At 46.2% G+C, this 18,776-nt stretch overlaps 1 protein-coding gene across 6 annotated transcripts in view; it reads right to left on the reverse strand.

Annotated features, from left to right (window-relative positions):
- Positions 1-18,776, reverse strand: part of VPS53 (VPS53 subunit of GARP complex) — a 176,595-nt gene that overhangs the window by 108,360 nt on the left and 49,459 nt on the right. For 4 of the 6 annotated variants that reach the window (XR_012514579.1, XM_039476537.2, XM_003929324.4 and 1 more), the window contains 4 exons: positions 13,802-13,888; positions 10,328-10,443; positions 8,314-8,433; positions 1,895-1,973 (listed from right to left, as the gene is read on the reverse strand). Coding sequence is in view for 5 of the 6 variants with exons in the window: in XM_039476537.2 (XP_039332471.1) it covers positions 1,895-1,973; positions 8,314-8,433; positions 10,328-10,443; positions 13,802-13,888 (402 nt within the window). In the remaining variant the exon portion in view is untranslated. Of the gene's footprint in view, positions 1-1,894; positions 1,974-8,313; positions 8,434-10,327; positions 10,444-13,801; positions 13,889-14,405; positions 15,524-18,776 lie in introns of those variants that run through there. The other 2 variants (XM_074388331.1, XM_074388330.1) reach the window with 2 other exon arrangements.

The following is an 18,776-nucleotide window of genomic DNA, read 5'->3' on the forward strand; positions in this document are numbered from 1 at the left end:
TACTCGGGAGGCTGAGCAGGAGAAACACTTAAACCGGGGCAGGGGTAGGGGGCCAGAGGTTGCAGTGAGCCAAGATCATGCCACTTCACCCCAGCATGGGTGAAAAGAGCAAAACTCCATCGCAAAAAGAGAAAAAAGCACTGAATTGGACAGCTGAGTACACGTGAAGCTAACCCTGTCCTAACAAGAGCCCCCTGCATCTCTTTTTTGAGATGGAGTTTCGCTCTGTCACCTAGGCTGGAGGGCACGATCTTGGCTTGCTGCAACCTCTGCCTTCCAGGTTCAAGCGATTCTCTTGCTTCAGCCTCCCAAGTAGCTGGGATTACAGAAATATGCCACCACACTCGGCTAATTTTGTATCTTTTTTTTTTTTTTTTGGAGACGGAGTTTTGCTCTTGTTACCCAGGCTGGAGTGCAATGGTGTGATCTCGGCTCACCGCAACCTCCGCCTCCTGGGTTCAGGCAATTCTCCTGCCTCAGCCTCCTGAGTAGCTGGGATTATAGGCACGCACCACCATGCCCAGCTAATTTTTTTTTTGTATTTTCAGTAGAGATGGGGTTTCACCATGTTGACCAGGTTGGTCTCGATCTCTCGACCTTGTGATCCACCCGCCTCGGCCTCCCAAAGTGCTGGGATTACAGGCTTGAGCCACCGCGCCGGCTTAATTTTGTATCTTTAGTAGAGACAGGGTTTCTCCATTTGGTGAGGCTGGTGTTGAAGTCCTGTGAATATCCCCACAATCCCTTTTTACGTCTTTGACCTTCACTTTCCTCATGTAGGAAATAGGATAAATGGCTTTCCGAGATCTACTCCCTCCCTGCAGTTATATGAGATGACTAAGGTATGCGAGGTTCTCAAGGAAAAGTGCTTTACAAGTAAGCATCTGATCACCAGCAGACAACCGCAGAGTGTGAAGACATTCAAATCAGGAGCGGGCTTCCTAGAGAAAGTGATCTGCAAAGGCTGAGACAGCTACTCCCATCTGCTTCCTATGTTTCTTTCATGGAGCACAAAGAAAAAAGGATTCAGTATTTCCAGTTACTGAATTACAGAGCAGATGCAAGAAACGTTCCTCGGATCAGTAAATGAACGTATATCCCCATCTCCACCTGCCAAGGAGGGCGAGGAAAGCTCCTTGCCCCTGTGTGCTTCAGTGTATTTCTGCCTTGAACAATTCTCTCTCTGTAGTTCAAATGACAGAGAAGAAAGCCTGTATGGGTTCTTACCTGTCCGATACATGCTAGGCATTAAGATGGCTTCTGCTACAGTCAGAAAGATGGAGCTAAAAGCAGTTACCCAAGCATGATGACAGCCAAGTGAGAGAAAGCTGGGTACGTGAGAAGGGCAACCAAGCGCTCACAAGTGAAATGCTGTGGGCTCTGCAGACACCAGGCAAATAGCTCTGCTACCAGTGAGAGCTCAAGGGCAGTAATTCCAAAGGACAGGCTGATGATCGTTAACAGTGAGGCCACTAACGGTGTCACTCCCAGAGTTACATAAGCCGGTGGATGCTCCTCCCAGTTGTCTTTTCACCAGACCAAAACCAGTAAGTTATGTAACAATCCTAAAAAACACTGCGGCATGAAGATTTCTAAAAAATACAGCCATGAGAAAAAGGAACTGACAGGGCAGACACGATAGAAGGTTTAACATGCATTAAATTAAGCCCAAACAAATCCTCACTTTCTGAGGCTGGCAGTAGACAGACGAGGAACGGCCACCACTTTGGGGCATTTAAAAATCAAGGATGGTCTCATTGCCCTGAACCTGCAGCAGAAAGCTCTGCAGCTGCCAGCAAACACGATGGGAATGAAACTGCATGTGACTGTGGTAGTGTGAACACAGCAAGGGCAGTGATTATCTCTGACGACTGGGGGAAACGCAAAGCCGTACCTTAGTGCCCTGGGAAGGAAATGCTTCTTCAAAATCGGCCAGGATTTGCTGTCCTAACTCAGTCTGCGCGGCCTTCACTCTGTGAGGGAGAGAGAACGTATCATCATCTGGCATGATATCCTGAAGTAACTGTGCGCTGATCCACAGGGTCGAACAGCTAAAGTCTTTAGAGAGAGGCCAGGAAGGATACAGAGACGTGCACGAGTTGAGAGGTCACACACTAGCTGAGTGGCAGGTTAAAGGCCAAGAAGGATACAGAGACACGCACGAGGTGAGAGGTCGCACGCTAGCCGAGTGACAGGTTGATGAGCAGACTCAGGCATCCAAGGTATTCTCCAAGGTATTCTCAGGTTGAATTTTCTACATCCCCAAAATTCTTCTAGGCCAACCCTTTACCTGAGGTTAATTTTTCTACAATTCTATTAGAGGGTAGTTATGCTGTGGGAAAATGTTACAGAATCACATCCAAATCAAATATAAATATAGCTGGGTACAGTGGCTCATGCCTGGAATCCCAGCATGTGGGAGGCTGAGGTGAGAGGATCACTTGAGGCCAGGACTTCAAGACCAGCCTGGGCAACACAGAGAGATCCAGTCTCTACAAAAAACAAACTAAAATAAAAAGTACCCAGGTGTGGCAGCACACACCTGTAATCGGGAGGCTGAGGTGGGGGGATCTCTGGGGCCCAGGACTTTGAGGATACACTGAGCTATGATCACACCACAGTGCTCCAGCCTGGGTGACAGAGCAAGACCTTGGCTCTAAAACAAAACAAAACACTAACAAATGACAAAAAAATATAAATCTATTTTGGATTGCTGATATAACTGTTCTCCTACTCCTTGGAGTACAGAATGGGAAGAGGGCTCCATGGTGTTTTAGGGTGTTTTTAAAAAAATTATGTCTGAGGTACGTTAAGTGACCCCAAAAAAAAAATTACTATGGGTATGTAATCACTGCATATATTTATGGGGTACCTGTGAAGTTTTGATATAGGCATACGACATATAATGTTCAAATCAGGGTAATGGGTATCCATCATCCCAAGTTATGTGTTACTTCTTTGTGTTAGGAACATTCCAATTCCAATCTTTTAGTTATTTTTAAACATACAATAAATCACTGTTAACTGCAGTCACCCCACTGTTCTACCAAATCCCAGCTCTCACCATCCTAACGGTATGTGTACCCACCAGCCACCCCCACTGTGTCCCCAGCTCTCATCATAATGGCATGTGTACCCACCAGCCATCCCCACTGTGTCCCCAGCTCTCATCATCCTAACGGCATGGGTACCCACCAGCCATCCCCACTGTGTCCCCAGCTCTCATCATCCTAACGGCATGTGTACCCACCAGCCATCCCCACTGTGTCCCCAGCTCCCAGCTGCGCCTCCCAGCCATGGCGACCACCATTCCACTGTCTATCTCCATGAGCTGACTTTTTCAATGTCTGGCTCCCACAGATAAGTGAGAACAGGAGACATTTGTCTTCTTGTGTCTGGTTTATTTCATTCAACATAGTGTCCTCCAGTTCCATCCACGTTGCTGCAGTGTTTGGGGTTTTTGTTAACCCAGAAACCTACAAGCTCACAAGTTTTTAAACAAATGAGTGAAAAGAATGTTTTCTATAGCAAAAAACAAAGAGCCAAGTGACAAAATGAACTGCTAAAGGAAAGTGAGGGCCACTGAATAACAATTCAGGTTCAGAAGTTTGTGAATATGAAAACCGAACTGCGAGGAAAACCAGTTAGAAAGGGAAGGCTCAGGCCTAGTGGCTGCGTGTACACTAGGAGCTCAAGAACTGTTTGTCGACTGGAATGCAAGAGCAGAAAGCAGCGGCCAGGATCCCGCCCCGCAGTCGATCCCACCCTCTCTGCGTCCCCCACCAGCTGCCCGACATAGGTGGCCGCCCTGCACCGCCAGTCCAGTCTTGCAGAGTTGGAGTGGCATGACACTCTCCGGCCCCACTGGACTTCCTGAGCCTGAGGCAAATAACTGTCTGCTTGCTAAAAGTACCACAGAAGAACACACTTCAATTCTTGGTCTCTACCCTGTTCCTTCAGAATTAATGTTATGAAGTTTCTAGAAAGAGCGGACAGCTCAAAACCGCAATTTCTTTGGCTACTAAGGAGTGTCTGGCAACTGCTGACATGTTTTTTTTCGAATGAGGGGATAGGCATGACCCAAAAAAGTCTGTTTTTCTGTGGCATGGTTATAATTACACCTTATTCCAAATACTTTCCAAGGTTTTTCCAGTATCTTCAGAACTTTGTAAACCACTCTTATAGGTGGGTTTGTAGTAGCCTTTTTATTCAGTTCTCAAGGGGGCCAGAAATAGCCCAGATGAGGCTATTACTGGAACTGCCCCCACCTCCATTCAGAACCAGGGCCATTCATCTAGAGCTGCCCCCCAGGCAATGGGAAACATTCCCCAAGTGTGAACTTTGACATGGGAGAAAAGAATAAAATGGCACTTCGGAGCATCCTGTGACTCCCACATCATGAACCAGCACATAGCCTCCTGTGGTGCCAGGTCCCAAGAACGCTTCCAGAGGCTCAGGCCCCTCTGCTCCTGCCCTCTTCATGGAAGCAGACAGACAGCACCCGTTCCCTGCTAAACCACAGGGACTCCTGAGGGGAAGCCCGGGCCAGCCAGAGCACTCAGTCACATTCTCAGGGCTACTGACTATCTCAGTGACACTGATGGGCTTGGCTCTGCCTGTGGCCCCAGCTATTCCCTACTCCATATTCTTGTTGACTCCGAAAAGAGTCACCAGAGTGGCAGAAAGGAGAACCAGAGCCTATGATGGCACTTGGTATCACCAGAGCAAAAAAAAAGAGGAAAAATTCCCAGTCTCTGATTTGTAGACCTCCTTGCCATGGTCTTCATCTTCAAAGTCACCTCTTGAGACAGGCTAGACCTGGCTACGTTATAGTGAGCTAGGTAATCCCAAGTCACTTCCTCTCTGTGGGTCACAACTTGCAACAGCTGTGAAATAAGAAGGTGGGGCTCGTGGCCCATACAAGATGATTCTGTATCCTCACCAGTACTGATTATTCCACAACATCCATCTTACAGTGTTAGCTGACTTTACAGGTGGCTCTGGGTTAGAGGTATGCTTAATCCTGGAGCAGAAGGATACGCCTCTGCATATAAATGTCAATGTTTCCAACAGCAGTTTTTGAAGTGGCTATCAATGACCCGGATGAAAGATCCAACCATTCCCTTACAGACATCACTGATGGTCTCTACAGACCCAAACCTCAATCCCATGCATTTTTAGGGTGAGACGCGAATTGTAGTCCTTATAATCAATTGCTTAAACAGTACGCTAGAAAGAAGTCAACAGACTTAAAATGACTATACCTTTAGCTTCATTCCTTTAAACTCCGTCCTCTTCTAAACATGAAAAGTTCCTACCATAAAGAGGCAGCTCAACTGGTAACTGTCAGCAGAGCGAATATATGTGCTGAACCACCAAGATTTCCTAGTAAATAAAGGAATGACTAGGAACCTGGAGGTTGCGGTAAGCTCAGATCGCACCATTGCACTCCAGCCTGGGTAACAAGAGTGAAACTCCATCTCAAAAAAAAAAAAAAAAAAAAAAAAAAGAAAAAGAATACAACTGGGAGTAGGTATAGTGGCTCATGCCTATAATCCCAGCACTTTGGGAAGATGAGGTAGAAGGAATGCTTGAGCCCAGGAGTTCAAGACCTTGGCAATGTAGGAAGACCCCGCTTCTACAAAAAAGTTTTAAAAATTAGCCAGGCATGGTGGTATCTACCTGTGGTTCCAGCTACTCAGGAGGTGAAGGCAGGAGGGTTGCTGGAGCTCAGGAGTTCCAGGTTGCAGGGAGCTATGATTGCACCACTGCACTCCAGCCTGGGCAACAGAGCAAGACTCTCCCTCAAAAAAAACCCAAAAAACTGATCTTACTAGTTTTACTAATCTACAAGGGAAATGAAAACCAAAGGAAATGGATACCATTTTCAACCATCAGATAGATAAAAATGAAGAACAGTACCAAGTATTGTTGAGGGTATAGGGAAATGGTACTCTCATACTACAAGTATACAAAGCTTTGCTGGAGGGCAAATGGGCAGTAGTTACTAAAATTTTAAATGTATATAAACCTGGAATCTGTCCTAGAGAAATACTTGTGTATGTACAAAAGGGGACATATTTTAAAAATCAGAAAAAAACCACCCAATGCTATCAAAATGGTTTAATAATCTGTGCTATGTTATTCTATGGGATTTTATCAAAATGGTTCAATATTCTGTGCTATGTTATTCTATGGCATTTTATCAAAATGGTTCAATATTCTGTGCTATGTTATTCTATGGGATTCTATCTAGCAAAATGGTTCAATAATCTGTGGTATGTTATTCTATGGGATTCTGTGCATCAGCTCCAGAGAACAAAGCAGGTCTATACACTACTGATAAGAAAAAAAAAGCATCTAAAATACATGTTGAAAACAAGAAGCAGTTTTTAGAACAAAGTATAAGGTAAGAAACCATTGATTTAAAACAAAACAAAGCAAAACAAAACTATTAACTGAAACTACAGATTTATGTAAATACACACATAAAAATTTGGAGCAATATCCATTAAACCGGTAACACTTAAAACCCCTGGGGAGAACAGTGGGATTCTGAGGTCTACCTAAAGGGAACTAGGATTCATCTGTATATGCATTTGACCTTTTTAAACAAGAGAAAACGTGGAGCCAGGTGCAGTGGCTCATGCCCGTAACCCCAGTGCTCTGGGAGTCCAAGACCAGCCTGGGCCACAGAGCGAGACCCTATCTCTACAAAAAGGTAACAGAATTAGTCAGATGTGGTAGTGTATGCCTGTAGTCCCAGCCACTTGGGAAACTGCGGTGGAAGGATCAGCTGAGCCCAGGAGCTCTCCAAGCTGCAGTGAGCAATAACTGTGCCACTACACTCCATCCTGAGTGACAGAGTGAGACCCTGTCTCTATTTTTAAAAAATTTATGTGTATTACTTACATAATTACAGATAGGGAAACTTAAGGAAAACAAAGAAGCCTGTAGCAGTCAGACCTTATTAAAAAGGCATCAAAAATGATGGCTGCTGCTAAGTAACAATCCCTTCATTTCTTCTTTGCAGCAAGGTTAGCTGCAACTGTGATGGTCTCTGCCTTCTCAGTGCTCTACTTGTCCCTACTTCCAGTAGAAAAGGCACTGAGTCAACTACTCATCCTCCTTTAGAATCCTCATTTTCCTTCTCTCTGAGTAACTACATTCCTTTCCACTGGATCTGAATCTGGGATTAAAACTCAACAGCAATAAGAAGGAAAGAATAAGGTTGGAGAGAAAGTCATCTTTTTATCATATCTGAAGTTTCAGTGGCTCACCATATTTTCTTTCTTTCTTTCTTTCTTTTTTTTTTTTTCCTCTGAGATGGAGTCTCACTCTGTCACCCAGGCTGGAGTACAATGGCGCGATCTCGGCTCACTGCAACCTCCACCTCCCAGGTTCAAGAAATTCTCCTGTCTCAGCCACCCTCCCAAGTAGCTGGGACTACAGGTACATACCACCACGCCCAGCTAATTTTTTGTATTTTTAGTAGAGACAGGGTTTCACTATGCTAGCCAGGCTGGTCTCAAACTCCTGACCTCAGGTGATCCACCCGCCTCAGCCTCCCAAAGTGCTAGGATTACAGGCATGAGCCACTGTATTTTCTAAAGACTGCCACAGCAATCTACCCCATCCCACATGCTTTTTGTAACAACGTGACTTTGACATTCCTCCCGTTAGGGGTGTGGGAGAAGACTATGTTCCTTCCTCTTGAATCTTAGCAGGCTTGTGATCATGGCAGAAATGATGCTATGAAATTTCCAAGGCTTGGTTCTCTTGGGATGCTCATTCTTGGAACCAGCTATCTTACCACGAGGAAGTCTAAGCAGCCCATGGAAGACAACAGATCCCGACCCACAGCCTGGCTGAGCTCCCAGCTGAGAGCAAGCACCAACCTGCCAGCCATGAGAGCCGGCCAATGCATTCTCCAGTTCCCCTCTTGAGCTGCCTCAGCTCTGCATGGAGCAGAGATGAGCTGGTCCCCTCAGCCAGACCAAATTACATGTGCAAAACAATTAATGTTTTAAGCTACTAAGTTTTGTGCTGGTTTGTCACAAAGAAATAGATACCTGGAACAGTTTCTCTCACAAATAGGGATAACTGTAACCCTCTAACATAGGCAGCTACAGAAGACATGGTGAGGGGTATTGTCGGGGGACACCTGCACCACACAGAGTTAGATCAGGCAGCATCTGATGTTCCTTCATACAGTAAGATTCTGCAGTGAACATGCTGCGCTAAGTGCTTAAGCACTTCAGAGCTCCAGATCCTTTTCTGACAACGAGATCATTTCCTCCAGTGACAGCTTACCTTTCAGAAAGCTGCCGGATCTGTGGAATCCCCATGTACTTGTGGAAGTGCTCCAGGACATTCATTACACCCTGAAGGAGATTAGCAACTTCTCCATATTGTCTTCGCCTGGTCATGGCTCTGCAAGGAAATAATGCGTTTAAAGGTCTAGAAAAACACTAAGGACACAAGATACAGATATAGAACGACCTACTCAAGCTCTGAAACAGACATCAACTCAGTTTAATCAACATTCACTGAGCACTGAATACGTAAGGTGCTGTGCACTGGGGGAGGAAAAGTATAGGATATGGTCCAAATCCTCTAGGTGACATCACATAGTAAGGGAGAAAGTCAAGTACACATCTAACTAGTATCAAATAGGATGAACCATGTTCTAAACAGAGTGACAAGTTATGTGCTATGGTGGATACAAAGGAATGCATGGGTGATGAATTCTCCTTAGGTGTTGGGAGGGGAATCTGGGAAGACTATAGATTTAGAATTTGGACTGGATATTATGGGACTAGCAAGCTTTGGACAGAGAAGAGGGGTAGGGATGTTACTATCTGATGATTACAGCCTATGAGCAAACCAAACCCATCTGGGCAGGCAGGGTGGCTCACACCTGTAATCGCAGCACTTTGGGAGGCCGAGGCAGGCAAATTACGAGCTCAGGAGTTCAAGACCAGCCTGGCAAACATGGTGAAACCCCCATCTCTAATAAAATACAAAAATTAGCTGGGCATGGTGGCACGTGCCTGTAATCCCAGCTACTCTGGAGACTGCGGCAGGAGAATCACTTGAACTCAGGAGGTGGAGGCTGCAGTGAGCCTAGATAGGGCCATTGCACTCCAGCCTAGCCAACACTGTGAGACTCCAACCCCCCCAGCCCCTACTACCCCAGCAAAAAAAGGGCATGCCCTTACCTATGAACTCCAGTCTGTAGGTTCTGAGGCATCTGTGTCACTGACCTCTGCTTTCCCTACTGCTAAGGTTAACGAAGCTTAAATAAAAGGATGCTGATAAAATCAAGTAACACAAAGGGAGGAAGGAATTATAAACTATCAGATCTAAATTTTTCATCAAGGTTGGGCTGTTTAATTAAATTTGTAATTTATTATTTTCCTTAAGAGGTACTGAAAAAGGATCCAGTTTGAGCCAAGGTGCTAGGATGCTACCACTGCCTGATCCGATGGTTTGGTGGACAATGCAGACCACTTGAGGAAGGAACAAATGAGACTGCCCCCTGGTCTCCCTCTGGCTGCTGCTCTCACTGCTTACAGGAGGGTGGACCAGGGTCCCTGGAACTCATACAATGCCTAGCAGAGGTCAGGAAGGGGCCTGCCCCTCCTCCTCTTTCCCTCAAGGCACTCTCACATTCCTAGCACCCAGGAAGTTGAATGCTATATCTCAGTTTCTATGAAGACATGCTTTCCCCCGTACACACGTGGAATCACCCTCAGGCCACAGAGGTGAGCTGGAGTGGCAGAATCTTGCTAGCAAAGGAGGCTTTAGATTGCTTCTTTGTAGTAAATAACCAACTCTTCCTACTGTTCTCATGTACCATTCCCTCTACAAGCCAAACAGAAAGCTACTTTTCAAAAAGTAGATTGAAAAAAAGAAGTGGTTTGAACGATTCAAAGTTCTGTCTCATACGGTCTCTTCTATGACAGCGCAACTCAGCCCAATACAAGCAGGAAGCCTGCCGAGGCAGAAGCCGCAGCGAGTGATGACAGGCCTGAGTCACTGTCTGCCCTGATGGTACAGAGCGAGAACCTGAAGATAAGCCACACTCCTGGAGTCATTCTGAACGCCTTCCTGGGTCCCCTTCAGACTGGCTGCCAGCCTTTGTTAGGTTGTGAACACCAGAGGGCACAAAGCAAAAATGGTGACTGAACAATTGAAGCCAATTTGCAGAAACTGGGGCAGGGTGGTGAGACCTTCCTGTCTGAGAAGTCAGTGAGCCCACAATACATTCTCTCTATGTGATACATTTCCCATGGCCCCAGCAGAGAAAGCTGGCAGTGCTTACTCGAGGGAATCGACGCCTCCTGCCAACATGTGCAAGTGGTTCAGTGTTGTGATCGAGGTGGTCAGGTGGCGTTTCGCGTGATCTAACTGTTTAATATCACGGGTGATTTCTTTCACCTAAACATTGGAAAACCACAAGAAAGGAAGAAGATTGAGAAAGATGTAAACAGTTTTGTAAGTAGCTCCACAAGAAACTAATGCAGATGAAGCAGGGAAAAATCTCAGGTTAGCAAACATTCTCACATTACAAAATCAAAACAATTTCCAAGCAGGCATTTAAATGTAATGTGGCATCTCTCTGGACTTTGCTCGGGGTTATAAAACCTTTAGTTGTGAGCATGAAATAAACTTTATTTTTTACCCCAAATGAAATGATCCAAACAGCAACTCAGTACTGAACATACAGGACAGAGGTGGCAAGCACAGTGCATTTCCTCCTAAGTGAGGTGAGAAGAGGCTGCCTTCTGGTGCTGAAGCTGCGCATCAGTCAGTACACGGTACTCAGACGGTCTTTATTAATGGAATAAGGGCCTATGGCCTGGTTCCAGCAAAGAAAAGACTTACTCTCAAATCTCAAAACGACTGAAATATAACCCCAGTAACACATGCTTAACATGTAAGGTACCAAGACGGGAGAGCAGACTTCAGGGGGTGAGAAGGCAATTTGGAGAACAAGGTCCTGACAGCGTTGTTTCAGCAGGTCCAAGAGAAAAGACACTATCTCTGGGGATGCAAGTGTATTTCAGGCACTAGGAAAGCATATTCAATAGACAAGTGGGAAACCCACCACTTTACCAAATACTTGAATTTGGGGGAAAAAAAACAACCAGGAGTGGTATAATAAACTAGATATAGAAAACAGAAGACCGGCCCTGTAATCTCATCACCCACTTCCAACTCTGAGATAATCATCCTATTTCCTACAAAAACATCTCTGTACCTCTTTCTGGGTTTCTTAGCTTCAGTCCTAACATCAGGGGTCTTTATTTATTTATTTTTTTTGAGATGGAGTCTCGCTCTGTCACCCAGGTTGAAGTGCAGTCGTGTGATCTAGGCTCACTGCAGCCTCTACCTCCCAGGCAAGTAATTCTGTGCCTCAGTCTCCAGGGTGCCTGGGATTACAGGCATGCACCACGATGCATTTTTGGATGCTCATTTTTGGATTTTGCCATGTTGGCCAGGCTGGTCTTGAACTCCTGGCCTCAAGTGATCCACCCTCCTCTGCCTCCCAAAGTGCTGGAACGACAGGTGTCAGCCACCGTGCCAGGCCGCATCGGGGGTCTTTAACCACTGTGTTTGAAGTCATAGTCATCTATGACTCTTCCTAGTCCCCGCATCAGTAAGTCATTAAGTCCTAAAAACTCTTCTGCGTCATTTCCTATTGCCTTTCTTTCTCTTCCTTGTTCAGCCCGTCACTGCTCTGCACTGCAGCTGACTGGTCTCTTTGTTCCCAGGATCTCCCATCACTCCCCGTCCCACAGCCTGTGCTTCTCTAGGCAAACCGAACTACTTATTTTTCCCTAAACAAAGCCTTCAAAGGCAGGGCATGCAAGGGGTACTCAGGTCAAACTACAAGAGACCATGTGCAAAACAGAATGCCATAGATGATTCACCTCAACTGTTGCCCATGAGCAACCAAGAAAGGACAGAACACGAAGTGGCAGGTTTGAGAGTCAGACAGATCGGGGACTGAGTCCCAGCTCTACCACTCACCAGCTCTGCATCCTACGACAGGTTTCTCAGCCTCACCGCGTCTGTTTTCTCATCTATAAAATGGGTACTTGCAAAGATAATAATGATCATAAAACCTAGTTCATAAGGTTGTTATGAGGCTCCCTTAGTGTGCCAGTACAAAGAAACCAGCGCAGCACTGGCACACTAAAAGAGCTCAGCAAAGATCACTTCTCCCCTCACACCGACGTCTCCTCGCCTCAGCAAAGCATTGTCCAGGAAAGCAAACTGCCTTAAAAAAGCCATCTAATAACTAGGGAGCAAACTGCCACTGCAAAGCCCCTCAGCTGGAAGAGGAAGCAAGTCCAGAACACAGACAAGCATCATAAGGACATCGGCAAACGCCAATAACCTCCAGCGAAAGCAGCACTGGAACCTGTCACTGAAACACGCTTCAAGGACGCCTGGGTGCTGCTGAGTATAGTGCATCCTTGGGGAAGGACCACAGAATCAGGTCGCTAGGACTAGGCTCAGTGCTCTCCATACCTTTAATTCTCACAATAACCTGTGAAGCAAGTGCCATTATCCTCATTTTACAGTTGAAGACACTGGACTTCTGAGACAACTGAGAGACAGGACATTATTCAGTCAGATTGTGATCTCTGGATCCAGCACTTCCCAGTGCCTCCCATGGAGGAGGAAAGGGTGAATGCTGGGTTCTCGGAATTCAAGGCAAGCGTTTGAGCACAGCACTGGGGGACACAAATTAGTCAAGGGAGAATTCAACCAAAACCACACACAGGATCACGGGAGACATCCCTCCTCCCAGATACAGGAGCATATTCTCCGTGTTCCACACACATGGATCACTGGCAGGAGACATCCCTCCTCACAGATCCAGGAGCGTATTCTCCGTGTTCCACACACACGGATCACTGGCAAGAGACATCCCTCCTCCCAGATCCGGGAGCGTATTCTCCGTGTTCTACACACATGGATCACTGGCAGGAAACATCCCTCCTCACAGATCCAGGAGCATATTCTCCCTGTTCTACAAACATGGATCACTGGCAGGAGACATCCCTCCTGCCAGATCTGGGAGCATATTTTCCGTGTGCCACATACCTGGATCACGGGCAGGAGACATACCTCCTCCCAGATCCAGGAGCATATTCTCTGTGTGCCACATACACGGATCACAGAAGACATCCCTCCTCCCAGATCCAGGAGCATATTCTCCATGTTTACACACATGGATCACGGGCAGGAGACATCCCTCCTCCCAGATCTGGGAGCATATTCTCCATGTACCACACACACAGATCACAGGAGACTTCCCTCCTCCCAGATCCAGGACCACATTCTCTGTGTGCTACCAAGCGACATACTGTATGCCTTGACTGAGAAATATATGATACAAACAAATGTTAGAGAAAGGAATCCACTTCAGAGGGATAGCTTGAAAATTTTAAAAAGAAGAGACAGAAAGGAATCCACAATGACTAGGAAACTATTTTTGAGAAAGGAGAGAAAAAACCAAAATGTTGCCTATTTAAAACCAGGGCTGCCAAGGCAGGACAGCAGAGATGGTGAGTCACTGCTGTCCAGCAGAGATGGTGAGTCACTGCTGTCCAGCAAGCAGCTCCCCTTGAATTGATCTGAACACATTGACAGGGGCTTGCTTCAGAGATGCAGATGACTGTGACTGCAGGAGTGGGAGAACAAGCCCATTATTAGAATGCCTGGATGAGAAGCTCACTTCTCCCTTTTGTTGCAAAAAAGTTAGGAAGAAACCAGAACTCACCATTTGCTCTGATTTTTCAGCTTTGTCTTTGATATCTTTGATTTTGCCAAAGAGTTGCTGGATAGCTTTCTGAGCCTCTTCAAGTGCCTAGAGTAAGAGAAATACATGAAAAACAAAAACCAACTTGAGACAGCTGAACTGTAATCAATTCCAGGCACAAAAGAAAATTTCCATAAAGCTCTGTTGATTCATCGTACTTATGCCAACATTGTGTTTCCCGCATACAGGCAATTGGAACTCTTACCAATGTGCCTCACAAAGTTTTAATTTAAAACTAAATGATTCCCCTCTATCTCAGTGACTACTGTACATGTTATTGACAACAATAGGACATGTATATCTCTGTGTGTGGCTGTGGGTGTGTGTGCAAGCACACATGTGCAGTTACCTTCAAAGACTCATACAGAGGGACAGAGATAGCTCTAAACTGGGGCGAGGGGAAAGCTCTGGACTTGGAAGTTCCAGAACGCTGTGCATTCAAAACACCTGGACAGTGAATGGGGACTCCAGAACTGCAACAAATCTTAAAGACATTTACAGTACCCCATTTGAAAACCAATGCAACAGAGTTAGAAAGGAATGTTTAAAGCTAACAGTGGCTTACACCTATAATCCCAGCACTTCAGAGGCTGATAATGCAGGATGACTTGAACCCAGGAGTTCAAGACTAGCCTGGGCAACATGGAGAGACTCGGTCTCTGCAAATAAAGAAAAAAAAAGTTAGCCAGGCATAGTGGTGCACGCCTGTAGTCCCAGCTACTCAGGAGGCTGAGGTGGGAAGATTACTTGAGCCTGGGAGGTCAAGGTTGCAGTGAACTGTGATCATGCCACTGCACTCCAGCCTGCTGACTGAGCAAGACCCTGTCTCAAAAAATGAACAGAAAGCTAATGGTGAGCCCAGTATTTCCACTGAAATAAAAACCTACAAAGATGGATGCTACACAATAAAAGTATTACAACCCCGCTGCAGCTTCTGCCAGGAGGGGAAGCAGTGAGTGCAGTTGTGAGAGAGCAAGCAGGCCACATACGTGTAGACCACATGTACCTGATTGTCTCGTGACTAAAGACTACCTACAGCTAAAGTGCTACTGTGAATTCCTGCAGCAGTTACAGTTCGAGGCACGAGTCAGCATCTCCTTAATTCACTCCTCAATCATCCCGTGAGTATTTACTGAATGTCTCCCACATACCAAGCATGACTCTAATCACTAGGAATCCAATGATGGGCAAGACAGTATGGTGTCTCTCTCTGTCAAGTAACGAACTGACTTTGAAAAGTAAGTAAGGGGGAGGAGATCCTGGAAAAACAACAAAACAAAGAAACAAGAAAATTCCCAAGTGTGACAGGTGATGAGAATAAGGGAGATGGTGGTCATGGAAGGTCTTCTGAAAAACGGCACATGAACCAGGACCTGTAGGACAAGGAGGTGTCAGAATTTGTCCATTTGGAGTAAGAGGATTTTCAGTAGAGGAAACAGCAAATGCAAAGATCCTGATAGAGAAAAGACCTCAGTGTTCTGGGCCAAAAAGGAAGACAGCAGGTGGTAGTGTAAAATCGCAGTGGGAAGGGTCTAGAAACAATCTGGAGAGGTAAGCAGCAGCCAGAGCATGGAGGGCCAGGGCCTCTGATCTAAGTGCAAATGAGAAGCCACTGAAGGTTTTACACAGGGAAGGACAGACAGTTTACTCATATGAAAGACTGTCCTGGCTGCTCTGTGGTGAAGGCGCTGTGCAGAGGCAGGAGGGAAAGACCTGTGACAAAGCTGCTGCAGCTGTCCACATGAGCCAGTGGAGGTCTAGATGAGGCAGCCAGCGGTGATGGGAAGACGGGGAGGGATTCAGGGTTTCCAGGAAGGCATAATGCACAGGACTCACTGATGGACTGCATGTAGGTGATGACGGAGAGAGAAGTACCAAGCACTATTCCTGGGGTTTAGTTTGAAAAGCCAAGGACAGGGTGTACTGACTGAACGAGGGAAGACAGGAGGATGTCGGGCTTGACAGGCAAGTGTGTGTGGTACGGCTGGAATGAAGAGTCCGTCTGCAATGCGTTAAGGGTGCGTGGTCTGTGCTACGGCTGGAATGAAGAGTCCATCTGCAATGCGTTAAGGGTGCGTGGTCTGTGCTACGGCTGGAATGAAGAGTCCATCTGCAATGCGTTAAGGGTGCGTGGTCTGTGCTACGGCTGGAATGAAGACTCCATCTGCAATGCATTAAGGGTGCGTGGTCTGTGCTATGGCTGGAATGAAGAGTCCATAAGGGTGCGTGGTCTGTGCTACGGCTGGAATGAAGAGTTCATCTGCAATGCGTTAAGGGTGCGTGGCCTGTGCTAGGGCTGGAATGAAGAGTCCGTGTGCAATGCATTAAGGGCGTGTGGCCTGTGCTAGGGCTGGAATGAAGAGGAGTCTATCTGCAATGCATTAAGGGTGCGTGGACTGTGCTATGGCTGGAAAGTGTCCCCAAAGTTCATGTGTTGAAAACTTAATCCCCAGTGCATCAGCGTTGACTGGGGACCGTTACGAGGTGATTGGGTCACAGGGGTTTGCCCTGGTGAGTGAGTGAATGGCATCATCTCAGGAGTGGGTTATTGTCAGAAGGGCCCGTTCAGCCACTTTCTCAAGCGTGTGCACACTTTCCTGCCCCTCCACCTCTGCCACAGGATGCTACAGTAAGAAGGCCCTTGCCAGATGCGGGCCCCTTGACCTTAGACTTCCGATCCTCCAGAATTCTAAGAAACAAATATTTTCTTTATAAATGATTCAGTGTGTACCATTCTGTGATGGTAACATAACACAGACTAAGAAAACTGGTATCAAGAAGTGGGCTACTGCTATAATAAATACATGAAAACGTGGCTTTGGAACTGGGTAATGAACAGATGCTGGAACAGTTTTGAAGTGAATGCTGGGAAAGTCTGTACTGCTGTAAACAGAGTGCCAAGGGTGATTCTGCTAAGGGCTCAGAAGAAGAAATGGAGAGAAAGTCTGGAATTTCTTAGAAATTACTTAGTGGTTGGGACCAGAGTGTTGATAGAAACAGAGACAGTAGGCTGGGGTGGGGGCTCACTCCTGTAATCCCAGCACTTTGGGAGGCCGAGGCGGGTGGATCAACTGAAGTCAGGAGTTCGGGACCAACCTGGCCAACATGGTTAAACTCCATCTCCACTAAAAATACAAAAATTAGCTGGGTGTGGTGGCATGCACCTGTAATCTCAGCTACTTGGGAGGCTGAGGCAGGAGAATTGCTTGAACCTGGGAGGCGGAGGCTGCACTGAGCTGAGATAGCACCATTGTACTCCAGCCTGGACGACAAGAGCAAACTCTATCATCCTTGCAAAAAAAAAAAAGATACTTTGAGATCAAGTAGAGATATTAAATTGGACGTAAGACTCTGGAGCTTGGAAGAGAGGTAACAGGTTGTGGTTTAAATTTAGAAGTCATTACTTTAGAGATGGTATTTCAGTCTGTAAGATTAGAAGAAGTCATACAGGAAGAGAGACTAGACAGAGAAGAGAAGACAGCATGAGGCTAACCCTTGGGCACTCCAATATTCAGAAGGCTAAAATGAAAAAGCAGCAGAGATGCAGAGAAAAACCATCAGTGACATGAGCAAGAATCAGGGACTATGGCTGTTACAGAAGGCAAACAAAAGTGTTTGGAGGAGGAGGAGGAAAAGAATGATTGTCTTCTGTTGTTAAAAACTCATATAAGGCCGGGCATGGCAGCTCACGCCTGTAATCCCAGCACTTTGGGAGGCCAAAGTGAGGAGACGGCCACGTCAGGAGTTTGAGACCAGCCTGGCCAATATGGTGAAACCCCATTTCTACTAAAAATACAAAAATTAGCTGGGCGTGGTGGTGTGCACCTATAATCTGAGCTACTCAGAAGGCTGAGGCAGGAGAATAGCTTATACCTGGGAGGTGGAGGTTGCAGTGAGCCAAAATCGCACCACTGCACTCCAGCCTAGGCGACAGAATAAGGCTCCATCTCAAAAAAATAAAAACCCATATAAGACGAAGACAGAGAACTGCTACAATTTTGACAACAGGCAAGTTGTTGGTGATCTTGACAAGAGCAGTCTCAGGGTAGTCACGGGAACGAACAGCGATGATGTGATGAAGGAGAGGCCATGGTAACAGAGCAGATGCCAGCAAATGATGGCCTGCGAGCTGAAGCCGGTCTGCCAGCTGTTTTTGTAAATAATATGTTTTTGGAACACAGCCAAACTCATTCGTTTAAATATTGTTTATGGTGACTTTTGCCACACAATGGCAGAGAAATCGTTGCAACAGAGACCATACAGTCAGTAAAGGCTAAAATATTTATTATCCAGCCCCTAACAGAAAGCTTGTTGACCTTGGTATAGACTCTGTTTTCAGGAAATGTTTTCTATAAGAAGAGAAGAAAAATGGGACAACAGGTGGGGTAAAGGGAGCAATTTTTAAAGATGAGAAATGCTTGCACACATCTGTTTGGGAATGATACGGCAGAAGGGAAATTTATTTGGGGGTAATGGGTTAATTACAGAGAGGATTTTTTAAAACATGGATGTTATCAAATTGTTTAGGGCAGGGTCCCCAGGCCCTGGGCCATGGGCCAGTATGGGTCCCTGGCGCGTTAGGAACTGGGCCGCAGAGCAGGAGTGAGTAGCAGGCAAGTGAGTGAGCATGACAGCCTGAGGTCCGCCTCCTGTCAGTCAGTGACAGCATTCAATTCTCATGGGAGCCTGAACCCTACTGTGAACTGCACACACAAGGGATCTGGGTTGTGTGCTCCTTAACAGAATCTAACCAATGCCTGATTATCCAACCTAGAACACTTTCATCCTGAAACACTGTCCCTCTCCCTGGTCCATGAAAAAGTGTCTTCCAAAAAACTGGTCTCTGGTGCCAAAAAGGTCAGGGACCACTGGTTTAGTGTATAAGTACTAGCCCTTTAGCAGGGTTACAAGTATCTTCTAGAATGGGGACCAAGGA

This window comes from Saimiri boliviensis, chromosome 17, assembly GCF_048565385.1.
Source record: "Saimiri boliviensis isolate mSaiBol1 chromosome 17, mSaiBol1.pri, whole genome shotgun sequence".
NCBI lineage: Eukaryota > Metazoa > Chordata > Mammalia > Primates > Cebidae > Saimiri > Saimiri boliviensis.